This window comes from Gymnoscopelus microlampas (assembly GCF_963454915.1).
Source record: "Gymnoscopelus microlampas genome assembly, chromosome: 20".
NCBI classification, from domain to species: domain Eukaryota; kingdom Metazoa; phylum Chordata; class Actinopteri; order Myctophiformes; family Myctophidae; genus Gymnoscopelus; species Gymnoscopelus microlampas.
In genome coordinates this window covers 1,919,164-1,946,484 of record NC_139957.1, presented here as the reverse complement: position 1 = coordinate 1,946,484, position 27,321 = coordinate 1,919,164, and the positions used below count along the sequence as shown (strand labels likewise).

The window sequence follows — 27,321 nt, the reverse complement described above, 5'->3', positions numbered from 1 at the left end:
GTCTCAAAATGGGGTCCAGGGACCCTCATGGTTCCTTGAGGGGATTCCAAATGGTCCCTTATAGGTACTATAAATGGACACGGAAGAGTCCATTTATATTTATTTGGTTCCATTTGTACACTCTCAAGACTTCAGTTATTATGGGGGTCCTTGAGATGTAAAAGTTTGAGAACCACTGTGCGACACCAAACGTAACAGAGCCTTAATCAGTGTCATTGGTAACACCTGTGGAGGAAGGGGCCCAACTTCTTGCCAATATGTGATCTGACACCTACCGGTAATGTGATGACAAAAGCATTTTCTTTTTAATACGTCCACAATGTTTACAGTATCATCTCCCCCATATTGCAGCTTATTTAAAGTGGATTTGTTATAATTTAATTTATTTAAAAAAGGATAAAGCTAGATTGAAGCTATAGGCTACATTCTTATCGACAATATTAATGATCCATTATGTACTGGATATTGAGAAATATACACCTAATACTAATCATTTCCATATTATCATTAGGCTATTATTATTATTGCTGTTGTTGTGTTGTTGTTGTTGTTGAGGTCAAAGATATTACAATATATAAGTCACTGGCGTTCTGATCAAATTGATGTATTTTATTGACTACTGACAATTAAATACATTACAATTTACTATGTCAGTGGTTCTCAAAGTGGGGTCCTGGGACCCCCAAGGGTCATTGAGGGGGTACCAGGGGGTCCCCGGCAAAATGAGTTAAGCATCAATCATCAATCAAGCAATCATTATACCGACGCATTTTGAGCTTGTAGATCTGCTACTTTTGGATGCTTTTTATTTCAATCCTGAAAAGTAGCAGTTTAGGACATAATGAGGTTTTCACCCGACAGAGACTATATGCAACCATGAAATAAAGATACATCACTTTGTCTTATTTCTACATGTCAATAACTTCACATCAATCAAACACAATTTTCACCACAGACATATTTATTTGTTCATTTGGGGCGGGTCAGTACATATTCATGAACACAGCATCAAAAAAACAGTAGAGAGTGGTAATACAGTGTAAATACATCAGAGTTAGCAAGATGCTAACTTTCATCCATACCCCACATATAACAATAAAACGAGACATTGTGCAAATGTATTCCGACCATTTTATGGTCGTTGCTCAGATAAACTGTACATGATTACAATTACTGTCACAGAATACACTCAATAATGATAAATATGAATGCAATTTTATTGCATTATAAATATGTAAACTATTAAAAGAAATAAGTAAACATTGCTTTGCTGTAATATATTCCATGGCCTGCATGCAACATACGTTGTAACGTTTTATTACATTTAACATATATATTTTTTTATCAAAGGCAAAAAAATAAAAGAGCTTAGAGGTATGTTTAAATGGTCTACAATTGTAATCAGAGATTGGTAAAGTCAGTAATGTGGATTCATTGATACATTTAGACTTTTTTTTCTTCTAATAGTGCTTCCAAAGCTCTCTAAAATATGAGAGCGTTACATCCATGATCTCCAATGAAATTAAAGTGCCTTCTCATACCAGGGATGGTGACCATTGTCCTTGAACATGTCGGGTACACTCGAGCAGTGACACTATAGCTGCCAGGCCGTGCCAAGCCATGCCAACGCCACCAGAGACAATGCGGTGAAGATGCTCATCGTATTATGGCTCACCCCACTCGTAACCTCTGTAAAACAAGAAGAAAAGGACAGCATGCTATATCAAAACCAAAATTGTTATAATGCACTGGTTCTCAATAGGCTCTATGCACAACAGCCATATTGTGAAGACATTCACAGGTGTTACCAATGATACTAATGAAGGCTCTGTTCCATTCTGGTCAAACAGAGTCAGGGTGCTGATATTATGCATGTTGACTCACTGGAAACTCTGCTACACCAGCGGGACTAAAATGTGGGTCCAGGGACCCTCATTGTTCCACAAGGGGTTTCCAAATGGCCCCTTACGGGTGTGTAACTCTGAGAGTGTACAAATGTAACCAAATGGACCCTCACGGGTCCATTTGGTTACATTTGTACACTCTCAGAGTTATGGGGGTGGTGGAAATTGAAAAATCTGAGAACCACTGTGCTACACTAAATGGAACGGAGCCTTCATTAGTACCATTGGTAACACCTGTGAAGGAAGCGAACATATGGCTGCTGTGAATAGAGCCTATTTGGGGTCTGTAGACCCCCATGGGTCCTTGAGGGGGTTCCAGGGGGCCCCAGATAAATGATTGATATTTAGGAACCAAATGGACACTTAAGCATTGGTAACTCTGACAGTCACATAAAATGGAACCAAATGAACCCTAGGGCTCCATTTGGTGACATTTTACAGTGTAGGGCGTCTCCGAGATAAAACATAACATTAAAAAATCATGTCAAATGGGGTTGAGTGGCCTAATGCAGCGTTTCTCACAGTGGGTGTTGTGGCACCCTGGGGTGCCGTGAGGCAAGTCCAAGGTTGCCGCAGAATACTTTTATAATATTTGGAATTTATTAATATCACTTCAGTTTAATCACTTAGACCCTCTAGACTTAGTAACATGGACCTGTGTTGCACCGTACTTGGTGCATTCTTTTCTCGATCTTCACCAAATCTCTTTGTCGAAAATAGCCGATCTACAAGCTCAGCTTGTAGATCTGCAATTTTCGGCGAATGTTCCCCCAGAATAGGGATGGTCGGGTTCAAGTGGTTGAACATCAAGGATAAAGTTATGTTCAATCTGTCCTAATGGAAACGGATATTCTCTCACATTTTTCTTGTGACGAACTGTATGTTGGGGGACAGATTTACATATGTACGTACTGTAATAGGGCATAAATATAAGGTGCTGTAAAGTAGCAATATTTTACAGGGATGCCCCGAGCCAAAAAAGCTTGAGAACCACTGGCCTAATGCATGCCAAACTGGAGGTTGTTGAACTTAACCACTTGAACCCCAGCATCTGTATTGTGGGGAAAGCTTTTGCAGCAAATAGCAGATTGACAAGCTCACACTGTGTCTTGCTGTGATAACAGAATATCAATAATAGAAAACAAAACAAATACACTAGTATAGAGCCCTGAGGGACTCACCCACATGGGGTTTAAGTGGTTAAATATTGTAGGTTGAGAAGCACTGTTCTAATGTTGGCTGTTCAGCCCATTTAGACCAAAGGCCAATTCTAAAAACACCTTCTGAAAAACAGTTTTATATAGCATCTAAAATGACACTGCTGTCCCAGATGCTGTCCCGGATCGAAGGGGTTAGATCAGGTATTTGCTTACCTATTCCATTAACAGAGATGGAGGCCGGATCGAAGGGGTTAGATCAGGTATTTGCTTACCTATTCCATTAACAGAGATGGAGGCCGTGTCGATGTTGAAGGCTGTGATGTTATTCTTTGCTGTGGTCAAAACAGCTACAATCTGAGTATCAGTAGGGACAGACGAGGAACCGAATGATAGGTCCAGATTATTGTTGATTGATCCGTTGCTGCAAAGAAAATCACAAAAAACATTTTAAATTTGTATTTTTAACAAATATACTTGACTTAACAAAGATGTTTAATCGAATATCATGGCCATAATGGAACAGCAAGTAAAGTATTGGCATATTACCTGAATGCTATCACTGTCAAGGATGTGAACTTGCTGAATTCTGCACTGTAGTAAGGCTCAAGCTGTAGAAAAAAAAATGTCAGTAAATCACTTTTTTACATTCTTAATATTAAAAAAGCAATCTTTTTAAACATTTAACGTTATTGTCACTACCATGTGTTACTTACGTGCTCCTTAATCAAATTGCATCGAGCTTTAAAAGCAGAAGATGATGGATCCAACAGGTCAACTGTGAATGTTTCTCCTACAGATTTGAACGTCAGCCTCTTAACAGTGACTGCTTCTGTTGTGGCAGCGGTGGTGGTGGTGACAGATGCAGTGGTGGTGGCAGGGGTTACGGTGGTGGTGACAGCAGCGGTTGTGGCGACAGCTGGAGTGGTAGCAGGGGCTACAGTGGTGGCAGGGGCTACAGTGGTGGCAGGGGCTACAGTGGTGGCAGCAGCGGTGGTGGCAGGGGCTACGGTGGTGGCAGGGGCTGCAGTGGTGGCAGCAGCGGTGGTGGCAGGGGCTACAGTGGTGGCAGCAGCGGTGGTGGCAGGGGCTACGGTGGTGGCAGGGGCTGCGATGGTGGTGACAGCAGCGGTTGTGGCAACAGCTGCGGTGGTGGCAACAGCTGCGGTGGTGGCAGGGGCTGCAGTGGTGACAGGGGCTACAGTGGTGGCAGGGGCTACAGTGGTGGCAGGGGCTACAGTGGTGGCAGGGGCTGCGGTGGTGGCAGGGGCTGCGGTGGTGGCAGGGGCTGCAGTGGTGACAGGGGCTACAGTGGTGGCAGGGGCTACAGTGGTGGCAGGGGCTGCGGTGGTGGCAGGGGCTGCAGTGGTGGCAGGGGCTACAGTGGTGGCAGCAGTGGTGGTGGCAGGGGCTGCGGTGGTGGCAGGGGCTACAGTGGTGGCAGCAGCGGTGGTGGCAGGGGCTGCGGTGGTGGCAGGGGCTGCAGTGGTGGCAGGGGCTACAGTGGTGGCAGCAGCGGTGGTGGCAGGGGCTGCGGTGGTGCTGTCGGCAGCGGTTGTGGCGACAGCTGCGGTTGTGGCGGCAGCTGTGGTGGTGGCAGGGGCTGCGGTGGTGGCAGCGGCTGTGGTGGTGAGAGGGGCTGCGGTTGTGGCGACAGCTGTGGTTGTGGCGGCAGCAGCGGTGGTGGCAGCTGTGGTGGCAGCAGCGGTGGTGGCAGCAGCGGTGGTGGCAGCTGTGGTGCCAGCAGCAGTTGTGGCCGCAGCAGTTGTGTTGGGCTGTGAAGTGGTTGGGTGTGGGTCTCCTGTGAAAACAAGGTTTTTATAAGATATAGATCTTTAAGATATGTTTTGTCTCCACCAGGCTGATAGGATGGGACACAGAGATCATGCTTTCATCCCAATTAATTAAGAACAATTTGAACACATTATGTCCGATCTACCCCAAACTACTTCTACACGTAGGGGGTGCCACAAATGCTATAAATGTCACAGTCTGTTGCAAAAATGTGATTTTCTTGTTTTGTTTATTTTATTGTTTCTTTGTGTGCAAATAATAAAATAAAATAGATGATCTTTAGGCACCATCTGTAATGAACTTCCCCATGGCAATTATATACAATCATGTGTCATTGTATACTTACGAGTGATAACAACAGATCTTGCATCAACAGTGAGGTTGAAGGTATTGTTGGGGTTAGACACAGCTGTTATCAGATGTTCTGCGACTTCAGTAGATGTTGGGGCTGTCTGATTGAAGATGACATTCACATCTGCCTCAGTGTTGTTCGTTCGTGTTACAGCAGGACTGTATGACAACACACAGGGCAGCGACAAGTTAATAATGAGTGATGTTAATGACAGCTAATATTCATGTTCACACATAAGTATTCATTATTCATAAAGAAACATGCTATACGTTGAGAACAGGGAATCAAGCAATATCTGCTACAGTCTGTAAAATCGGGTATCTGCTGGAGATGCAGTTCCTAAAAGACACAAGAAGATGTACTTGTGAGGTTGAGTGAGATTTTGTATTTCACCTTAAACGTATAACTTGAACGGTGATGAAGATGGCTCCATATTGTTGCATGTAGATCTGGTTGTACTGAGAGGAAAGAAAAACATTTTTTAAGGCTGTTGAAATATATACCATCCGAGTCAGTGTATATGGAAAAGCAGTCTAGTGTACAATAGTAAATCTTCATTATGTTAACCAGAAGAAAATGTCAAACTCACCATTGCAACAATAAGAGATGCCAATGCTTGGAATTGTTCTGAAGAATGGTCACTGTAAGCTTGTAGATAGGTATGTTGTATGGTTGCCTGAACACCCACTATTCTATTTGGTGCTATAGTTGTTGTTGATGCTGCAGTTGTTGATGATACTTCAGTTGTTGCTCCAGGTGTGGATACTGCAGTAGTTGATGCTCCAGGTGTGGATGTTCCAGGTGTAGATGCTCCAGGTGTGGAGGCTGCAGTAGTTGATGCTCCAGGTGTCGATGCTACAGTAGTTGATGATCCAGGTGTGGAAACTGCAGTAGTTGATGCTCCAGGTGTGGATGCTGCAGGTGTGGAGGCTGGCATAGTTGATGCTTCAGGTGTGGATGCTGCAGTAGTTGATGCTCCAGGTGTGGATGCTGGAGTAGTTGATGCTCCAGGTGTGGATGCTGGAGTGGTTGATGCTTCAGACGTGGACACTCCAGGTGTGGAAGCAGCAGTAGTTGATGCTGCATATGTGGAGGCTGGCATAGTTGATGCTCCAGGTGTGGAGGCTGCAGTAGTTGATGCTCCAGGTGTGGATGTTCCAGTAGTAGATGCTCCAGGTGTGGATACTGCAGTAGTTGATGCTCCAGGTGTGGATGCTGCAGTAGTTGATGATCCAGGTGTGGATACTGCAGTAGTTGATGATCCAGGTGTGGATGCTGCAGTAGTTGATGCTCCAGGTGTGGATGCTGCAGTAGTTGATGATCCAGGTGTAGATGCTGCAGTAGTTGATGATCCAGGTGTGGATGCTGCAGTAGTTGATGATCCAGGTGTGGATGCTGCAGTAGTTGATGATCCAGGTGTGGAGGCTGGAGTGGTTGATGCTTCAGACGTGGACACTCCAGGTGTGGAAGCAGCAGTAGTTGATGATCCAGGTGTGGATGCTGCGGTAGTTGATGCTCCAGGTGTGGATGCTGCAGTAGTTGATGCTCCAGGTGTGGATGCTGCAGTAGTTGATGATCCAAGTGTGGATGCTGCAGTAGTTGATGCTCCAGGTGTGGATGCTGGAGTGGTTGATGCTTCAGACGTGGACACTCCAGGTGTGGAAGCAGCAGTAGTTGATGCTGCATATGTGGAGGCTGGCATAGTTGATGATCCAGGTGTGGATGTTCCAGTAGTAGATGTTCCAGGTGTGGAGGCTGCAGTAGTTGATGATCCAGGTGTGGATACTGCAGTAGTTGATGATCCAGGTGTGGATGCTGCAGTAGTTGATGATCCAGGTGTAGATGCTGCAGTAGTTGATGATCCAGGTGTGGATACTGCAATAGTTGATGATCCAGGTGTAGATACTGCAGTAGTTGATGATCCAGGTGTGGATACTGCAGTAGTTGATGATCCAGGTGTGGATGCTGCAGTAGTTGATGATTCAGGTGTAGATGCTGCAGTAGTTGATGATCCAGGTGTGGATACTGCAGTAGTTGATGATCCAGGTGTGGATGCTGCAGTAGTTGATGATCCAGGTGTGGATGCTGCAGTCGTTGATGCTCCAGGTGTGGATGCTGCAGTAGTTGATGCTCCAGGTGTGGATGCTGGAGTAGTTGATGCTCCAGGTGTGGATGCTCCAGGTGTGGATGCTGGAGAAGTTGATGCTACAGGTGTGGATGCTGCACTAGTTGATGCTCCAGGTGTGGATGCTCCAGGTGTGGATGCTGCACTAGTTGATGCTACAGGTGTGGATGCTGCAGTAGTTGATGCTCCAGGTGTGGATGCTGCAGTAGTTGATGCTCCAGGTGTGGATGCTGCAGTAGTTGATGCTCCAGGTGTGGATGCTGCACTAGTTGATAATCCAGGTGTGGATAATGGAGTGGTTGATGCTCCAGACGTGGATACTCCAGGTGTGGAAGCAGCAGTAGTTGATGCTGCAGATGTGGAGGCTGGCAAAGTTGATGCTCTAGGTGTGGATGCTGCAGTAGTTGATGGTCCAGGTGTGGATCCTGGAGTAGTTGATGCTCCAGGTGTGGAGGCTGCAGTAGTTGATGGTCCAGGTGTGGATCCTGGAGTAGTTGATGCTCCAGGTGTGGATGCTGCAGTAGTTGATGGTCCAGGTGTGGATGCTGTCGCAGCAGTTGTGTTGGGCTGTGCAGTGGTTGGGTGTGGGTCTCCTGTGATAACAAGGTTTTTTATAAGATATAGATCTTTAAGATACTTTTTGCCTCCACCAGGCTGGGACACAGAGATCATGTTTTCATCCCAATTAATTAAGAACAATTTGAACACATCATGTCCGATCTACCCCAAACTACTACTACTACTTCCACACGTAGGGGGCGCCACAGATGCTATAAATGTCAGTTTGTTGCAGAAATGTGATTTCCTTGTTTTGTTTATATTATTATTTCTTTGTGTGCAAATAATAAAATAAAATAGATGATATTTAGGCACCATCTGTAATGAACTTCCCCATGGCAATTACATACACTATGCATTTACTTAAGGAAGAGGCTTAGCCTCATGTTTCATTATATACTTACGAGTGATAATAACAGATCTTGCATCAACAGTGAGGTTGAAGGTATTGTTGGGGTTAGACACAGCTGTTTTCAGATGTTCTGCAACTTCAGTAGATGTTGGGGCTGTCTGATTGAAGATGACATTCACATCTGCCTCAGTGTTGCTCGTTCTTGTTACAGCAGGACTGTATGACAACACACAGGGCAGCGACAAATTAATAATGAGTGATGTTAATGACAGCTAATATTCATGTTCACACATACGTATTCATTATTCATAAAGAAACATGCTATATGTTGAGAACAGGGAATCAAGTAATATCTGCTACAGTCTGTAAAATCAGGTATCTGCTGGAGATGCAGTTCCTAAAAGACACAAGAAGATGTACTTGTGAGGTTGAGTGAGATTTTGTATTTCACCTTAAACGTATAACTTGAACGGTGATGAAGATGGCTCCATATTGTTGCATGTAGATCTGGTTGTACTGAGAGGAAAGAAAAACACATGTTTAAGACTGTTGAAATATATACCATCCGAATCAGTGTAAATGGAAAAGCAGTCTAGTATACAATAATTCATCTTCATTTTGTTAACCAGAAGAAAATGTCAAACTCACCATTGCAACAATAAGAGATGCCAAGGCTTGGAATTGTTCTGAAGAATGGTCACTGTAAGCTTGTAGATAGGTATGTTGTATGGTTGCCTGAACACCAACTATTCTATTTGGTGCTATAGTTGTTGTTGATGCTGCAGTTGTTGATGATACTTCGGTTGTTAATCCAGGTGTGGATGCTGCAGTAGTTGATGCTGCAGGTGTGGAGGCTGGCATAGTTAATGATTCAGGTGTGGATGCCGCAGTAGTTGATGCTCCAGGTGTGGATGCTGGAGTAGTTGATGCTCCAGATGTGAATGCTGCGGTAGTTGATGCTCCAGGTGTGGATGCTGCAGTTGTTGATGCTCCAGGTGTGGAGGCTCTAGTAGTTGATGCTCCAGGTGTGGATGCTGGAGTAGTTGATGCTCCAGGTGTGGATGCTAGGGTAGTTGATGCTCCAGATGTGAATGCTGCGGTAGTTGATGCTCCAGGTGTGGAGGCTGCAGTAGTTGATGCTCCAGGTGTGGAGGCTCTAGTAGTTGATGCTCCAGGTGTGGATGCTGGAGTAGTTGATGCTCCAGGTGTGGATGCTGGGGTAGTTGATGCTCCAGGTGTGGAGGCTGCAGTAGTTGATGCTCCAGGTGTGGAGGCTGGAGTAGTTGATGCTCCAGGTGTGGATGCTGCAGTAGTTGATGCTCCAGGTGTGGATGCTGCAGTAGTTGATGCTCCAGATGTGGATGCTGCAGTAGTTGATGATCCAGGTGTGGATGCTGCAGTAGTTGATGCTCCAGGTGTGGAGGCTGCAGTAGTTGATGCTCCAGGTGTGGAGGCTGGAGTAGTTGATGCTCCAGGTGTGGAAGCAGCAGTAGTTGATGCTCCAGGTGTGGAAGCAGCAGTAGTTGATGCTCCAGGTGTGGATGATACAGTAGTTGATGCTCCAGGTGTGGATGCTGGAGTGGTTGATGCTCCAGGTGTGGATGCTGCAGTAGTTGATGCTCCAGTTGTGGATGCTGAAGCAGCTGTGGTGCCAGCAGTGGTTGTGGCCACAGCAGTTGAGATTGGCTGTGCAGCAGTAGTTGATGCTCCAGGTGTGGAGGCTGGAGCGGTTGATGCTCCAGACGTGGATACTCCAGATGTGAATGCTGCGGTAGTTGATGCTCCAGGTGTGGAGGCTGCAGTAGTTGATGCTCCAGATGTGAATGCTGCGGTAGTTGATGCTCCAGGTGTGGATGCTGGAGTAGTTGATGCTCCAGGTGTGGATGCTGCGGTAGTTGATGCTCCAGGTGTGGATGCTGGAGTAGTTGATGCTCCAGGTGTGGATGCTGGAGTAGTTGATGCTCCAGATGTGAATGCTGCGGTAGTTGATGCTCCAGGTGTGGATGCTGGAGTAGTTGATGCTCCAGATGTGAATGCTGCGGTAGTTGATGCTTCAGGTGTGGATGCTGCAGTAGTTGATGCTCCAGATGTGAATGCTGCGGTAGTTGATGCTCCAGGTGTGGATTCTGCAGTAGTTGATGCTCCAGGTGTGGATGCTGGAGTGGTTGATGCTCCAGACGTCGATACTCCAGGTGTGGATGCTGCAGTAGTTGATGCTCCAGGTGTGGATGCTGGAGTAATTGATGCTCCAGGTGTGGATGTTGCAGTAGTTGATGCTATAGGTGTGGATGCTGCAGTAGTTGATGCTCCAGGTGTAGATGCTGCAGTAGTTGATGCTCCAGGTGTGGATGATACAGTAGTTGATGCTCCAGGTGTGGATGCTGCAGTAGTTAATGCTCCAGGTGTGGATGCTGGAGTGGTTGATGCTCCAGGTGTGGATGTTGGAGTGGTTGATGCTCCAGTTGTGGATGCTTCAGGTGTGGATGCTGCAGCAGTTGTTAATCCAGGTGTGGATGCTGCAGTAGTTGATGCTCCAGATGTGAATGTGGCAGCTGTTGTCAATTCAGATGTAGATGCTGCAGTAGTTGATGCTCCAGTTGTGGACGCTGAAGCAGCTGTGGTGCCAGCAGTGGTTGTGGCCACAGCAGTTGAGATGGGCTGTGCAGTGGTTGGGTTGGGGTCTCCTGTGAAAATAAGTTTGTTTTGAGAATTAATTAGTGATTTAACCGAAGGTAAGGAACTTATTTTCTCTACACCAGCCCGATTGGCTGGGAGACATATGTTTGCAGCCCAACAATTATGAACGATTCAAACAAATCCTGTCCGATCTACCCTAGATTTGAATCACACAAGGACAACGCAGAGCCAAAAGTGATTTCACGTTCACCCGCAGGGGGTGCCACAAATGTTAAAAATGTCATAGTCTGTTGTAGAAATGTGATTTTCATGTTTTGTTTTGTTTATTTAATATGATGATCTTTAGGCACCATCTGTATTGAACTTCCCATGGCAATTATATTCACTATGCATTTACTTAAGGGAGAGGCTTAGCCTCATGTGTCATTGTATACTTACGAGTGATGATAACAGAGCTTGCATCAACAGTGAGGTTGAAGGTATTGTTGGAATTTGACACAGCCTCTTGTAGCTTTAGCGCAACTTCAGTAGCTGTTGGGGCTGTCTGGTTGAAGATGACATTCACATCTGCCTCAGTGTTGGTCGTTCTTGTTACAGCAGGACTGCATGACAACACACAGGGCAGTGACAAGTGACAAAAAATGTTCATGTTAATAATGATTGATGTTAATGACAGCTGATATTCATGTTCACGCATTCAAGTATTCATTATTCATTAAGAAACATTCTTTATCTTGAGAACAAGGAATCAAGCGATATATGCAACAGGCTGTACAATCATGTGTCTGCTGGAGATGCAGTTCCAAAAAGACACAAGACGATGTACTTGTGAGGTTGAGTGAAATGTTGTATTTCACCTGAATCGTATAACTTGAACGGTGATGAAGATGGCTCCATATTGTTGCGTGTAGATCAGGTTGTACTGAGAGGAAAGAAACACATAATACACATTTAAGGCTGTTGAAATGTTTACCATCCCAATTAGTGTGAATGGAAGAGCAGTCTAATACAATCATTTTCATTGTGTTTACCAGAAATACATTTCTAACTTACCATTATGACAACAAGAGATGCCAAATATTGGAATTGTTCTGAAGAATGGTCACTGTAAGCTTGTAGATAGGTATGTTGTATAGTCGCCTGGACACCCACAATTCTATTTGGTGCTACAGTTGTTGTTGACGCTGCAGTTGTTGATGATACTTCGGTTGTTGCTCCAGGTGTGGATGCTGCAGTAGTTGTTGCTTCAGGTGTGGAAGCAGCAGCAGTTGTTGCTCCAGGTGTTGATTCTACAGCAGTTGTTAATCCAGGTGTGGATGCTGCTGTAGTTGATGCTCCAGGTGTGGATGCTGGAGTAGTTGATGGTCCAGGTGTGGATGCTGGAGTAGTTGATGCTCCAGGTGTGGATGCTGCAGTAGTTGATGGTCCAGGTGTGGATGCTGCAGTAGTTGATGGTCCAGGTGTGGATTCTGCAGTAGTTGATGGTCCAGGTGTGGATGCTGGAGTAGTTGATGCTCCAGGTGTGGATGCTGGCATAGTTGATGCTCCAGGTGTGGATGTCGCAGTAGTTGATGCTCCAGGTGTAGATGCTGCAGTAGTTGATGATCCAGTTGTGGATGATGCAGTAGTTGATGCTCCAGGTGTGGATGCTGCAGTAGTTGATGCTCCAGGTGTGGATGCTGCAGTAGTTGATGCTCCAGGTGTGGAGGCTGCAGTAGTTGATGCTCCAGGTGTGGATGCTGCAGTAGTTGATGCTCCAGGTGTGGAGGCTGCAGTAGTAGATGCTCCAGGTGTGGAGGCTGCAGTAGTTGATGCTCCAGGTGTGGATGCTGCAGCAGTTGATGCTCCAGGTGTAGATGCTGCAGTAGTTGATGCTCCAGTTGTGGATGCTGGAGTAGTTGATGGTCCAGGTGTGGATGCTGCTGTAGTTGATGCTCCAGGTGTGGATGCTGCAGTAGTTGATGGTCCAGGTGTGGATGCTGCAGTAGTTGATGCTCCAGGTGTGGAAGCAGCAGCAGTTGATGCTCCAGGTGTGGATGCTGGAGTAGTTGATGGTCCAGGTGTGGATACTGCAGTAGTTGATGCTCCAGGTGTGGATGCTGCAGTAGTTGATGCTCCAGGTGTGGATACTGCAGTAGTTGATGCTCCAGGTGTGGATGCTGGAGTAGTTGATGCTCCAGGTGTAGATTCTGCAGTAGTTGATGCTTCAGGTGTGGATGCTGCAGTAGTTGATGCTTCAGGTGTGGATGCTGCAGTAGTTGATGCTCCAGGTGTAGATGCTGGAGTAGTTGATGCTTCAGGTGTAGATGCTGCAGTAGTTGATGCTTCAGGTGTGGAGGCTGCAGTAGTTGATGCTCCAGGTGTAGATGCTGCAGTAGTTGATGCTCCAGGTGTGGATGCTGGAGTAGTTGATTTTCCAGGTGTGGATACTGCAGTAGTTGATGTTCCAGGTGTGGATAATGGAGTAGTTGATGCGCCAGGTGTGGATACTGCAGTAGTTGATGGTCCAGGTGTGGATGCTGCAGTAGTTGATGCTCCAGGTGTGGATGCTGCAGTAGTTGATGCTCCAGGTGTGGAGGCTGCAGTAGTTGATGCTCCAGGTGTGGATGCTGCAGTAGTTGATGGTCCAGGTGTGGATGCTGCAGTAGTTGATGCTCCAGGTGTAGATGCTGCAGTAGTTGATGCTCCAGGTGTGGATGCTGCAGTAGTTGATGCTCCAGGTGTGGAGGCTGCAGTAGTTGATGCTCCAGGTGTGGAGGCTGCAGTAGTTGATGCTCCAGGTGTGGATGCTGCAGTAGTTGATGCTCCAGGTGTGGATGCTGGAGTAGTTGATGCTCCAGGTGTGGATGCTGCAGTAGTTGATGCTCCAGGTGTGGATGCTGCAGTAGTTGATGCTCCAGGTGTGGATGCTGCAGTAGTTGATGCTCCAGGTGTGGATGCTGCAGTAGTTGATGCTCCAGGTGTGGAGGCTGCAGTAGTTGATGCTCCAGGTGTGGATGCTGGAGTAGTTGATGCTCCAGGTGTGGATGCTGCAGTAGTTGATGCTCCAGGTGTGGATGCTGCAGTAGTTGATGCTCCAGGTGTGGAAGCAGCAGTAGTTGATGCTCCAGGTGTGGAGGCTGCAGTAGTTGATGCTCCAGGTGTGGAGGCTGGAGTAGTTGATGCTCCAGGTGTGGATGCTGGAGTAGTTGATGTTCCAGGTGTGGATGCTGGAGTAGTTGATGCTCCAGGTGTGGATACTGCAGTAGTTGATGCTCCAGGTGTAGATGCGACAGTTGTGGTTGATCCAGATGTAGATGCTACAGTAGATGTTGGTTCAGGTGTAGATGCTACAGTTGTTGTTGCTTCAGGTGTAGATGCTACAGTTGTTGTTGATTCAGGTGTAGATGCTACAGTTGTTGTTGCTCCAGGTGTAGATGCTACAGTTGTTGTTGCTCCAGGTGTAGATGTTGCAGTAGTTGGTGCTCCATGTGTGGATGAAGCAGCAGTTGTTAATCCAGTGGTGGCCACAGCTTTAGTGGTGGTAACAGGGGCAGTGGTGGCCGCAGCTTTAGTGGTGGTAGCAGCGGATGTGGTGGCAGCAGCAGCAGCGGAGGTGGTTGTTGCTAAAGGTGTTGATACTGCAGTTGTTGCTCCAGGTGTTGATACTGCGGTTGTTACTCCAGGTGTTGATTCTGCAGTTGTTGCTCCTGATGTTGATACTGCAGTTGTTGCTGAAGGTGTTGATGACACAGAGGTCATTGCTCCAAGTGTTGATGATATTTCAGTTGTTGCTACAGGTGTTGTTGTTGATATGGCAGTAGTTGTTCCAGTTGTTGCTCCAAAGGTGGTGATAGCGGTTGTGGCTGCATTTGTGGCAATGGTAGTTGTAATTGGAGCCGCAGTTGATGTGTGTGGATCGCCTGTCAAAAAAGTTTAAACATTGCACATTGGAATTTAATTGAAAGTAAAAAAAAGAGCGTGTTTCAACGATGTGATACATCGTCAGGTTGTTTTGTGTTTCTCATATATTTCCAAGATCTTATTTTTTGTATAGATATAGATAGATGCTTTATGCACCTGGTATATGATGAACTTTCACTTTGCATTTACCTTCTATGCATTTATTTGAGAAAGAATGTTAATCTGTATGTACTTACGAGACACAAGAACAGTGCTTGCATCAATAGTGAGGTCGTAGACACAGGTGGGGTTAGACACAGCGTCTTTCAGGGTTTGTGAAACTTCAGTAGCTGCTGGGGCTGTCTGATTGAAGATGACATTCACATCTGCTACGGTGTTGAATGTTCTTGTTACAGCAGGACTGCAAGACCACACACAGGCCAGTGAAAAGTGAAATGAATAGTTCATGTTAATGAGAGATAATATTCATGTTCACACAAAAGTGATCTTTATTCATAAATAAACTATATGCTATATATATGCTATATCTTGTGAACAAGGAGTCTAGCAATATCTGCAACAGGATGTAAAATCATATGTCTGCTAGAAATACAGTTCCAAAAATATATCATTTTTTTATGTTACTTAGTTGGAGGATAATTTTTATTTCACCTGAAACTTATAACTTGAACGGTGATGAAGATGGCTCCATATTGTTGCGTGTAGATCTGGTTGTACTGAGAGGAAAGCAAAACATAATACACTTTTAAGGCTGTTGAAATGTATACCATCCCAATTGGTGTGGATGGAAGAGCAGTCTAAACAACATGATCTTCATTATGTTTACCAGAAATACATGTCTAACTTACCATTATGACAACAAGAGATGCCAAAGATTGGAATTTTTCTGAAGAAGGGTCACTGTAAGCTTGTAGATAGGTATGTTGTATAGTGGCTTGGACACCCACAATTCTATTTGGTGCTACTGTTGTTGTTGATGCTACAGTTGTTGATCCAGGTGTTGATTCTGCAGTTGTTGTTGCTACAGTTGTTGCTTCAGGTGTAGAAGCTACAGTTGTTGTTGCTTCAGGTGTTGATGCTACAGTTGTTGCTTCAGTTGTTGCTTCAGGTGTAGATGCTACAGTTGTTGTTGCTTCAGGTGTAGATGCTAAAGTTGTTGTTAATTCAGGTGTAGATGCTACAGTTGTTGCTTCAGGTGTAGATGCTACAGTGGTTGTTACTTCAGGTGTAGATGCTACCGTAGATGTTGCTTCAGGTGTAGATGCTACAGTTGTTGTTGCTTCAGGTGTTGATGCTACAGTTGTTGCTCCAGGTGTTGATGAAACTGTAGTATTTACTCCAGGTGTTGTTGCTGCAGTTGCTGTTGTTGATATGGCAGTTCCAGTTGTCGCTCCGTTGGTGGTTGCAGCAGCGGTTGGGGTTACATTTGGGGCAGTGGTAGTTGTAATTGGAGCTGTAGTTGTTGTGTTTGGATCTCCTGTCAAAACAAGTTTTTAAGGTTGGAATGTAATAGAAAGTAAGGAAGAGCCAGTTTGAACAAGTTGAAGCATCTTAATGTTATTTAATAAATCAAATATATTTTCAATATCTTTCTTTTTCACGATCAAACAGTTGCTTTATGCACCTGGTATGTGATGAACTTCCAATTAGCATTTAACCTTAGTTAATAGTTGTTGCATTTATTCGAAGGAGGGTGTTAATCTCTGTGTACTTACGAGTCACAATGACAGTGTTTGCATCAATAGTGAGGTTGAAGTTATTGTTGGGGTTAGACACAGCGTTTTTCAGGGTTTGTGAAACTTCAGTGGCTGCTGGGGCTGTCTGATTGAAGATGATATTCACATCTGCTACAGTGTTGCTTGTTCTTGTTACAGCAGGACTGCATAACACACACACACACACACACACACACACACACACACACACACACACACACACACGTGTTAATAATGAGTGATGACAAATAAAGTAATATTCACACAAATGTATTTTGTTATTATATTAATCATGTTTCTGCTATAGATACTGTTTCAAAAGGACCGATAAGAAAAAATGTAACTAATTGTGAGATCGAAGGAGAATTTGTTATTAACCTGAAACGTATAACTTGAACGGTGATGAAGATGGCTCCATATTGTTGCACGTAGATCACGTTGTACTGAGAGGAAAACAAAACATGACACACATTTAAAGGCTGTTGAAAGATGTACATTTCAAATTACTTTAAATGGAAGAGCAGACTGATACAGTAATATGTACATCATATATACCAAGAATAATGTCTAGACTTACTATTATTACAACAAGAGCTGCCAAGGACTGGAATTGCTCTGAAGAAGGGTCATTGTAAGCTAGTAGAAATGGTTGTTGTATAGTCGCCTGGACACCCACAACTGTATGTGGTGCTACAGCTGTAGTTGTTGTTGCTGCAGTAGTTGTCGATACTAGTGCAGTTGTAGTTTCTCCCTGTGTTGATGCAGCAGTTGTTGTTGCTTCAGGTATAGATGCTACAGTTGTTGTTTCTTCAGGTGTAGATGCTAAAGTTGTTGTTGCTTGGGGTGTAGATGCTACAGTTGTTGTTGATTCAGGTGTAGATGCTACAGTTGTTGTTGCTCCAGGTGTAGATGCTACAGTTGTTGTTGCTCCAGGTGTAGATGTTGCAGTAGTTGGTGCTCCATGTGTGGATGAAGCAGCAGTTGTTAATCCAGTGGTGGCCACAGCTTTAGTGGTGGTAACAGGGGCAGTGGTGGCCGCAGCTTTAGTGGTGGTAGCAGCGGATGTGGTGGCAGCAGCAGCAGCGGAGGTGGTTGTTGCTAAAGGTGTTGATACTGCAGTTGTTGCTCCAGGTGTTGATACTGCGGTTGTTACTCCAGGTGTTGATTCTGCAGTTGTTGCTCCTGATGTTGATACTGCAGTTGTTGCTGAAGGTGTAGATGCTACAGTTGTTGTTTCTTCAGGTGTAGATGCTACAGTTGTTGTTGCTTCAGGTGTTGATGCCACAGTTGTTGTTGCTTCAGGTGTAGATGCTACAGTTGTTGTTGCTTCAGGTGTTGATGCCACAGTTGTTGTTGCTTCAGGTGTAGATGCTACAGTTGTTGTTGTTGCTCCAGGTGTAGATGCTACAGTTGTTGTTGCTTCAGGTGTAGATGCTACAGTTGTTGTTGCTTGAGGTGTAGATGCTACAGTTGTTGTTTCTTCAGGTGTAGATTCTGCAGTTGTTGTTGCTTCAGGTGTAGATGCTACAGTTGTTGTTGCTTGAGGTGTAGATGCTACAGTTGTTGTTTCTTCAGGTGTAGATGCTACAGTTGTTGTTTCTTCAGGTGTTGATGCCACAGTTGTTGTTGCTTCAGGTGTAGATGCTACAGTTGTTGTTGCTCCAGGTGTTGATGCTACAGTTGTTGTTGCTCCAGGTGTTGATGCTACAGTTGTTGTTGCTCCAGGTGTTGATGCTACAGTTGTTGTTGCTTCAGGTGTAGATGCTACAGTTCTTGTTGCTTCAGTTGTAGAAGCTACAGTTGTTGTTGCTCCAGGTGTTGATTCTACAGTTGTTGTTGTTGTTGCTTCAGGTGTAGATGCTACAGTTGTTGTTTCTTCAGGTGTTGATGCTAGAGTTGTTGTTTCTTCAGGTGTTGATGCTACAGTTGTTGTTGCTCCAGGTGTAGATGCTACAGTTGTTGTTGCTTGAGGTGTAGATGCTACAGTTGTTGTTGCTGCAGGTGTTGATAACACAGTCGTTGTTGCTTCAGGTGTAGATGCTACAGTTGTTGTTGCTTCAGGTGTAGATGCTACAGTTGTTGTTGCTTCATGTGTAAATTCTGCAGTTGTTGTTGCTTCAGGTGTAAGTGCTACATTTGTTGTTGCTTGAGGTGTAGATGCTACAGTTTTTGTCGCTTCATGTGTTGATGCCACAGTCGTTGTTGCTTCAGTTGTAGATACTACAGTTGTTGTTGCTTCAGGTGTAGATGCTACAGTTGTTGTTGCTTCAGGTGTTGATGCCACAGTCGTTGTTGCTTCAGGTGTAGGTGCTACAGTTGTTGTTTCTTCAGGTGTAGATGCTACAGTCGTTGTTGCTTCTGGTGTTGATGCTACAGCTGTTGTTGCTTCTGGTGTTGATGCTACAATTGTTGTTGTTGCTTCAGTTGTAGAAGCTACAGTTGTTGTTGCTTCAGGTGTAGATGCTACAGTTGTTGTTGCTTCAGTTGTAGAAGCTACAGTTGTTGTTGCTCCAGGTGTTGATGCCACAGTTGTTGTTGCTTCAGGTGTAGATGCTACAGTTGTTGTTGCTTCAGTTGTAGAAGCTACAGTTGTTGTTGCTCCAGGTGTTGATGCTACAGTTGTTGTTGCCCCAGGTTTTGATGCTACAGTCGTTGTTGCTTCAGGTGTAGATGCTACAGTTGTTGTTGCTTCAGGTGTAGATGCTACAGTTGTTGTTGCTTCATGTGTAAATTCTGCAGTTGTTGTTGCTTCAGGTGTAAGTGCTACATTTGTTGTTGCTTGAGGTGTAGATGCTACAGTTTTTGTCGCTTCATGTGTTGATGCCACAGTCGTTGTTGCTTCAGGTGTAGATACTACAGTTGTTGTTGCTTCAGGTGTAGATGCTACAGTTGTTGTTGCTTCAGGTGTTGATGCCACAGTCGTTGTTGCTTCAGGTGTAGGTGCTACAGTTGTTGTTTCTTCAGGTGTAGATGCTACAGTCGTTGTTGCTTCTGGTGTTGATGCTACAGCTGTTGTTGCTTCTGGTGTTGATGCTACAATTGTTGTTGTTGCTTCAGTTGTAGAAGCTACAGTTGTTGTTGCTTCAGGTGTAGATGCTACAGTTGTTGTTGCTTCAGTTGTAGAAGCTACAGTTGTTGTTGCTCCAGGTGTTGATGCCACAGTTGTTGTTGCTTCAGGTGTAGATGCTACAGTTGTTGTTGCTTCAGTTGTAGAAGCTACAGTTGTTGTTGCTCCAGGTGTTGATGCTACAGTTGTTGTTGCCCCAGGTTTTGATGCTACAGTTGTTGTTGCTTCAGGTGTAGATGCTACAGTTGTTGTTTCTTCAGGTGTTGATGGTACAGTTGTTGTTGCTGCAGGTGTAGATGCTACAGTTGTTGTTGCTTCAGGTGTTGATGCTATAGTCGTTGTTGCTTTAGGTGTTGATGCTACAGTCGTAGTTGCTTCAGGTGTAGATGCTACAGTTGTTGCTTCAGGTGTAGATGCTACAGTCGTTGTTTCTTCAGGTGTTGATGCTACAGTTGTTGTTGCTTCAGGTGTTGATGCTACAGATGTTGTTGCTTCAGGTGTAGATGCTACAGTTGTTGTTGCTTCAGGTATTGATGCTACAGTTGTTGTTGCTTCAGGTGTAGAAGCTACAGTTGTTGTTGCTTCAGGTGTAAGTGCTACAGTTGTAGATGCTACAGTTGTTGTTGTTTCAGGTGTAGATGCTACAGTTGTTGTTGCTTCAGGTATTGATGCTACAGTTGTTGTTGCTTCAGGTGTAGAAGCTACAGTTGTTGTTGCTTCAGGTGTAAGTGCTACAGTTGTAGATGCTACAGTTGTTGTTGCTACAGTTGTAGATGCTACAGTTGTTGTTGCTTCAGGTGTTGATGCTACAGTTGTTGTTGCTTCAGGTGTAGATGCTACAGTTGTTGTTGCTCCAGGTGTAGATGCTGCAGTTGTTGTTGCTTTAGGTGTAGATGCTACAGTTGTTGTTGCTCCAGGTGTAGATGCTACAGTTGTTGTTGCTTCAGGTGTAGATGCTGCAGTTGTTGTTGTTGCTTCAGATGTAGATGCTGCAGTTGTTGTTGCTTTAGGTGTTGATGCTACAGTTGTTGTTGCTTTAGGTGTTGATGCTACAGTCGTAGTTGCTTCATGTGTAGATGCTACAGTTGTTGTTGCTCCAGGTGTAGATGCTGCAGTTGTTGTTGCTTTAGGTGTTGATGCTACAGTCGTAGATGCTTCAGGTGTAGATGCTACAGTTGTTGTTGCTTCAGGTGTAGATGCTACAGTCGTTGTTGCTTCAGGTGTAGATGCTACAGTTTTTGTTGCTTCAGGTGTAGATGGTACCGTAGATGTTGCTTCAGGTGTAGATGCTGCAGTAGATGTTGCTTCAGTTGTAGATGCTACAGTTGTAGATTCTACAATTGTTGTTGCTTCAGGTGTTGATGATACAGTTGTTGTTACTTCAGGTGTAGATGCTACAGTTGTTGTTGCTCCAGGTGTAGATGCTGCAGTTGTTGTTGCTTCAGGTGTAGATGCTACGGTTGTTGTTGCCTCAGTTGTAGATGCTACAGTTGTTGCTCCAGGTGTTGATACTGCAGTTTTTGCTCCAAGTGTTGATGCTACAGTTGTTGTTACTTCAGGTGTAGATGCTACAGTTGTTGTTGCTCCAGGTGTAGATGCTGCAGTTGTTGTTGCTTCAGGTGTAGATGCTGCAGTTGTTGTTGCTTCAGGTGTAGATGCTACGGTTGTTGTTGCCTCAGTTGTAGATGCTACAAGTGTTGATGCTACAGTTGTTGCTCCAGGTGTTGTTGATTCTGCAGTTGTTGACACACCAGTTCTTGTTGAAGCTGCAGTTGTATTTACTCCAGTTGTTGCTGAACCTTTAGTTGTGTTTGCTCTAGCTGTTGATGATGGTTCAGTGGTTGTTGTTACAGATGTGTGTGATTCTGCAGCTGGTCCTGTGTCACAGTCCTCAGTGGTAACTAAATCATTGCTCACCACTTTGAATGGAAAAGAGAGTAAGAAAAATTATAAATAAGAAAATGTGACCATTTTTGACAAGAGGACAGTCATCTCGCCGGTGCCCATTGTTCAGGAAAGGAGAAAAACGTTTTTGTTTTTTTTTACACAAAATGAGTTTATAGCCCAATTAGACTCTTCACATACCAGAGTATGTCTGACAGAAATTTCAGAGCTTAAATCGACATGTAAATATGAAATAAATGTAGAAACATGTATTAAAATATAAGGTTAGAGCTAGCATGTGCTAGCGTGCTAGCATTGCGAACCAAATCCTCAGTTTCCATCCAAACATCACAAAATCGCGGTAAAATCCGCTACTTCTACCGATCGTTTTGAAAGGTATCACTAGTCTGTTGGCTTGTGTCTAATGAGAATGTCAAATAAAGATGTATTAACAATCATATTTTGTTAAAACTGTTGTGAAATGGTATCTTAGTTAAGTCCTCCTGGTCACTGGAACCAGCCGATTCCAACAGGGGGCAGTGGCATCTCAGAGAGCATACATAACAAAGAGAACCTTACCTAACCCTAAACCTGTAGACAATGGATATGTAAATCCCGCTATGCATGATGGGATTGATAGCCATCTGTTTACAATCTTTGAATGAGATCCATTCAACTGGCCTTTTCTCTACTGAAGAGTTTTAACTTGACTTCAGTTCTATAAGCTGTAGTTTCAAAACTATTCACTCATCTTATTAACCAATATATCATTATTGTCTCCGCCAGGCCGAAAGGCATGGCGAGAGAGTATGTTTTACCCTCCGTCCGTCCTTCCGTCCGTGTGTCCGTGTGTGTGTGTCCTGTCTGTGTGTTACCAGCTAATCTCCGGCACCGTTGGTCCGTTCGCTCCGAAACTGTGCACACACACTCCCTGGATGCCAATTCAGAACCTCTGCCCCAATTTTTTCACACGGGCCTGTTATAGCGCCACCAGGAGGCAGATTTGTGCAAAACACATTTTTTTTACATTACTCCTACAGATTTTATCCAAATGTCATGCAAATCGGTACACAGTATCTCTATAGTCATGAGATCAACAGGGATCTGTCCGATTTCCCATATTCCATCCTGATTGCCTATGGTTGGCTTCCAAAGTTTGCAGGATTGGTCCGTTTTGAACAAAATGCCTCAAACTATGCATGCAGCTTGCGATTTCCGTAAAATTTCACACACACATTCCCACTAGGCCGAGGAAGAAATGCCACCCTTTTCACATTGGCCTGTTATAGCGCCACCAGCAGGTCTAATTCTAGTTTTGCTATGATTCCCTGCTTTCATATGACATGAAAAAATGAAAATGAAACTAGAAAAAGTGCTCCTCGGAGCACAGGTCTCCGCCAGGTCAGGTACGTTATTCTGGCCTCCTGGTGGCGCTATAATAGGCCAATGTGAAAAGGGTGCCATTTATTCTTAGGTCTTTCACAGCAATCAGACACTGCATTCATGATTTGAGGCATTTTGTTCCAAAAATGTGTTTTGCTAAATCAGACCTGCTGGTGGCGCTATAACAGGCCAATGTGAAAAGGGTGGCATTTCTTCCTCGGCCTAGTGGGAATGTGCGTGTGAAATTTCACGGAAATCGCAAGCTGCGTGCATAGTTTGAGGCTTTTTGTTCAAAACGGACCAATCCTGCAAACTTTGGAAGCTAACCATAGGCAACGAGGATGGAATATGGGAAATGGGACAGATCCGTGTTGATCACATGACTATAGAGATACTGTGTACCGATTTGCATGACGTTTGGATTAAATCTGTAGGAGTAATGTAAAAAAATTGGTTTTGCACAAATCGGCCTCCTGGTGGCGCTATAACAGGCCCATGTGAAAATATTGGGCCAGAGGTTCTGAATTGGCATCCAGGGAGTGTGTGTGCACAGTTTCGGAGCGACCGGGCCAACGGTGCCGGAGATTAGCTGGTAACACACAGACAGGACGGACACACACACGGACACACACACGGACACACGGACGGACGGACGGAGGGTAAAACATACTCTCTCGCCATGCCTTACGGCCTGGCGGAGACAAAAATGCTAGATGACTGTCTCCCAGTCAAATTTGGTCACAAATGTGTTAATAAGAGGAATGATAGTGTAATTAAATAAACAACACTTACCCATAAGAATGAACAGGGTTGTTAGTCTTGGTCCGAATCCCATCCTCTCTCCTTTGGAATCTACAAAATAGAAATAACAGGATTGTCATACAAAACATTTAACCAACACTAAATTGCCTTCCTAATATATGGAGAGAAGACAAATGTCTATGTAAGAACTACTGTATTTTCCATTCTGATCAGCATGAATGAATCCAGTCATTCATGACAAAAGGCTTTAGTCACTTGTCATGTGTACTCTGCAGTTAATCCTCTCAAACCTGAAATAAACATATACACCTGTCCTGTAGTGTCAACGATACGTAAAAAATACCAGCACAGACACAAAGCCGTTCTTTAAGCCGTTAGAAAAATGCCAATGCAATATATGTTATGCAATATAATGCAATGTAATATACTTGCAATATATTTTATTGTACAGTCTTTTGGCCTGTGTCCTCTGTCAGCTTGCTGTAAAATCATAAGCTGTGATAGGTTTGTAATTCTAAGTAGACAAAATAATTGGTAAGCTATATTGCTCCACATTGGATGGGAGCTAACCATGAGCAGTGATATATTTCCTAACCATGAAAAATATCACTTTTGTGTGACTGAATGGAACATTATACTTCACGTGTTAGAGATCAACCAAAGTGCAAGCAGGATAAACAAAATTGTTGATTTCCTTTCTCCCCAATTTAGTCCTTATGGCAATTATTTCTTCCCCACACATAGTTCTCTCTGTGTCGTCAGTCACTGCTGTTGTATCCTACTGAGTCACCTGCCAGAGGAGCCCCCATGTATTTTTTGATAATGAATCGGTAGCATCATGCTAAGAATTAAATAACATAACCCTAACCTAATCCTAACCCTAACCCTAACACCGAAATAAAGTAACAACAAAAAGAAAAAAAAGTAACAACATCCGCCCAAATATTTTTGCCCAAAAATGTTCGTGCACACGCACGGTTCGGGGACGCATGCACGCCCACCTGCTTCTGCCTAGGCCCAGCCTATACTAGCCTTCTGGCTGCGCCACTGGTGCAGCCCCAGCCCGTAGGAATACATGCAGTTCCTGAGCCAATAATTTGATGACCAGTGGAGTCTCCGCTGAGTCTCCTATTGACCGGGTCAAATAATTGACTCAGGAATGGGACGAAAACAAAGAAATCTCCACGAATTCAATGCCTCATGGTGTTTGTAATTGATAGAAAATAAGTCATTTTTGGGGTGAACTACTCTTTTAAGCTTTGCATAAGCCTGCAAGGTCGTCAAGGCTATAGGGCAAGTGCTACAGGCTAAGGTGGAGTGTGAAGAGGTGATTCTTCAGAGTACGGCATACAGACAGGCCATACAGATTTGCAAAAATAATGTGTTATTCGTTCAAATAAAAACTTGATTACAGCTTTAAACAAGAAGGCCTTTGAATATCCCTGTGACATTCTATGAAGTATGTGCCTATAAATGCATTTTATAAATGCACTTATTATAATGCATCGTAATCTGCTTATTACATTGTAATTATAATTTAAAAGTACTAATCACAAGTATTCATGAGTTATAATGCATTAGAGAGACACCGACTTACTGTGAAACCCTCACCCTCACAGAAAATGTGACCACATCACCACTGTGCTCATCTCTCTACACTGGCTCCCTATACAAGCCAGATCAGTTTTTTTAAGATTTTACTCCTAACCTACAAAGTATTACACAACCTAGCACCATCCTACCTAACATCCCTGGTCAAAACTCATACTCCAGTAAGGTCCCTACGATCAAGCAATGCCGGTCTGTTAACCCTGAGGTCGATTCTTAAAATGTCTTCTAAATCCTAATGATTTTTTAGAAAAACGTATGTTGCTAAATCTGTGTCTGTAGTGGAGTAAAAGTACAAGATTTGCCTCTGAGCTGTAGTGGAGTAGAAAAGTATTAATATTATATAATGTAATTATATATATAATTATAATAATAATAATACTAGAAAGACATGAAAAACAAGCCCAAAGTCGCTTATAATAAGCAGACATGGCAACATAGACTCGTTGCGCAGCAGCGAGTCTACCGTCTACGGGCCGCTCTGCGGGGGGACTCGAGGTGTGAACTGCTCTTCCATGGGGGAGAGAGGGTGACAGCGGTCAATTTAGCCGAAATATAACCGCTGGGATGGTATATATGGTATATATTTCATATTTATAATAAGTTTCAGGGAGCACAAATATTTAGGAAAAGTCATGAAAGGGGAACTTTCTCAGAGCTTCATGAGAGAAGATAATCCACTTTAAATTCTCAAAATCGGTCAGATTGATGGCTTAGTCATGCAAGTGTTAATGTCAAGGACCTCTAAAATGATATGTATTTGGCTGCCGACCCCATCTAAAAATATATATTTTTTAAATGAGTCAGCTCATTGCTTTTATTTTAAATGTCCTACATTGTTTTCATGTGTGATTTGTACGTATGCATGTGATCCAATACTTGTTTTTACCACTGTTTTATTACTACAGTACCTTTTTTTTTTTTTTTGGTGTACAGCCCTTTGGGACATTCTTTGTCATATTGGGTTATACAATTTGACTTGACTTGACTCACTAAACTCAATTTAGTGAGTCACTGCACAATTGTCATATGTGCAGTTAGGACCACTGACCCACATCTTTTCCAAAACACTGTCAATGATAAAATTCCATTTACTACATTCATAGTAAATGCAATAGTAGTTGCATTTACTGCAACTACTATTATTGTGCTCATATATAAGCACTCAGATAAGATGATTACATCAATCTTCATACACTGCTGTTGTGAATAATCAATAATAATAAATATAAATATGAATTCATATACATTAATTAGTTAAGCCTTATGTTATACTTCATGCAGCATAATTTGCAGATCCGCAAGCTGAACTAAGACAGATAGTAGTTAACATATCACAAACATTTTAACCACTTTATCCATTTTATGTTTGCTATTCAAAAACAGCAGATGTCCAAGCTTGTACATCTGCTATTTTGTAAAATATTTTAAAATATCAAATTATTTTGTAAAATTTTGAATAATTTTAGGCACAGAAGTTTTTCAGATAGCGATCCGCTATCTGAAAGATACATATTGCGGGTCCTTGACATGAAAAAGTTTGAGAACCATGGCCTACAAAATAGGCAATTACGCATGTAAAGATACAGTATAGAGTTATACGTAATATGTTTTATCTTATTACTGAAACAGTAAATGCTTTTGTCCAAAGTCAGGCTACGACCTTATGTGATTTAAAATACCCCAAATGTACAGTTTTCAATGTAAATGTAACTTTCTAAGGACCAATCTGAGATGAGTCATAATGACAACGAATGAGACAGATGTCACAATATGAAAGGCATTAATAAAACAATAGGCACTGTTGAATACATTACAATTATTCAATATCAACTACACATGTACTGAAAATACAGAACATGTATTATGTGTATAGAGGTTATATCTGTTTTGAATCTTTCACTTTTGGAAGGCATCTGATAAATAATAATTTAAAATAAATAAATAAACAATATAAAATGCATATAAATGGTGTACTTACTCCTCGAAATGAGAAAACTTCAAGAACGTGGGAGTTTTTGTATTGCTCCTTTCTTATAATTTGTATTTCTATCACTTTATCTATGCGATTTTCAATATGTAAATTCTCAGTCTATTGATGTGGATACGTCAGCGGTGTA

General features: G+C 43.5%; 2 protein-coding genes across 4 annotated transcripts; both read right to left on the bottom strand.

Moving 5' to 3' along the window:
* Positions 1-940: 940 nt before the first annotated feature.
* On the bottom strand, positions 941-17,952 carry LOC311036509 (uncharacterized protein). 3 transcript variants are annotated; one of them, XM_084045235.1, is made up of 20 exons: positions 17,075-17,952; positions 16,876-16,940; positions 16,498-16,661; positions 15,631-16,259; positions 15,434-15,498; positions 15,019-15,182; positions 11,933-14,781; positions 11,737-11,801; positions 11,318-11,481; positions 8,891-10,926; positions 8,694-8,758; positions 8,295-8,458; positions 5,797-7,925; positions 5,601-5,665; positions 5,202-5,365; positions 4,775-4,862; positions 3,778-4,201; positions 3,611-3,672; positions 3,337-3,485; positions 941-1,689 (listed from the first exon to the last, which is right to left on the bottom strand). In XM_084045235.1, exons 4-20 carry the CDS (start codon positions 15,631-15,633, stop codon positions 1,595-1,597), a joined length of 8,751 nt encoding a protein of 2,916 aa, XP_083901361.1. In that variant the 5' UTR covers positions 15,634-16,259; positions 16,498-16,661; positions 16,876-16,940; positions 17,075-17,952; the 3' UTR covers positions 941-1,594. The 3 variants fall into 3 exon arrangements, with proteins under 3 accessions (XP_083901361.1, XP_083901360.1, XP_083901362.1); XM_084045234.1 differs by having other exon boundaries at positions 3,778-4,862; positions 17,075-17,947; XM_084045236.1 differs by lacking the exons at positions 8,694-8,758; positions 8,891-10,926; positions 11,318-11,481 and having other exon boundaries at positions 3,778-4,862; positions 17,075-17,939.
* On the bottom strand, positions 16,064-27,321 carry LOC311036954 (uncharacterized protein; the record flags this gene model as incomplete). Its single annotated transcript, XM_084045963.1, has 5 exons — positions 27,183-27,321; positions 23,624-23,683; positions 17,966-21,483; positions 16,876-16,940; positions 16,064-16,259 (listed from the first exon to the last, which is right to left on the bottom strand). Exons 2-5 carry the CDS (start codon positions 23,664-23,666, stop codon positions 16,064-16,066), a joined length of 3,822 nt encoding a protein of 1,273 aa, XP_083902089.1. The 5' UTR covers positions 23,667-23,683; positions 27,183-27,321.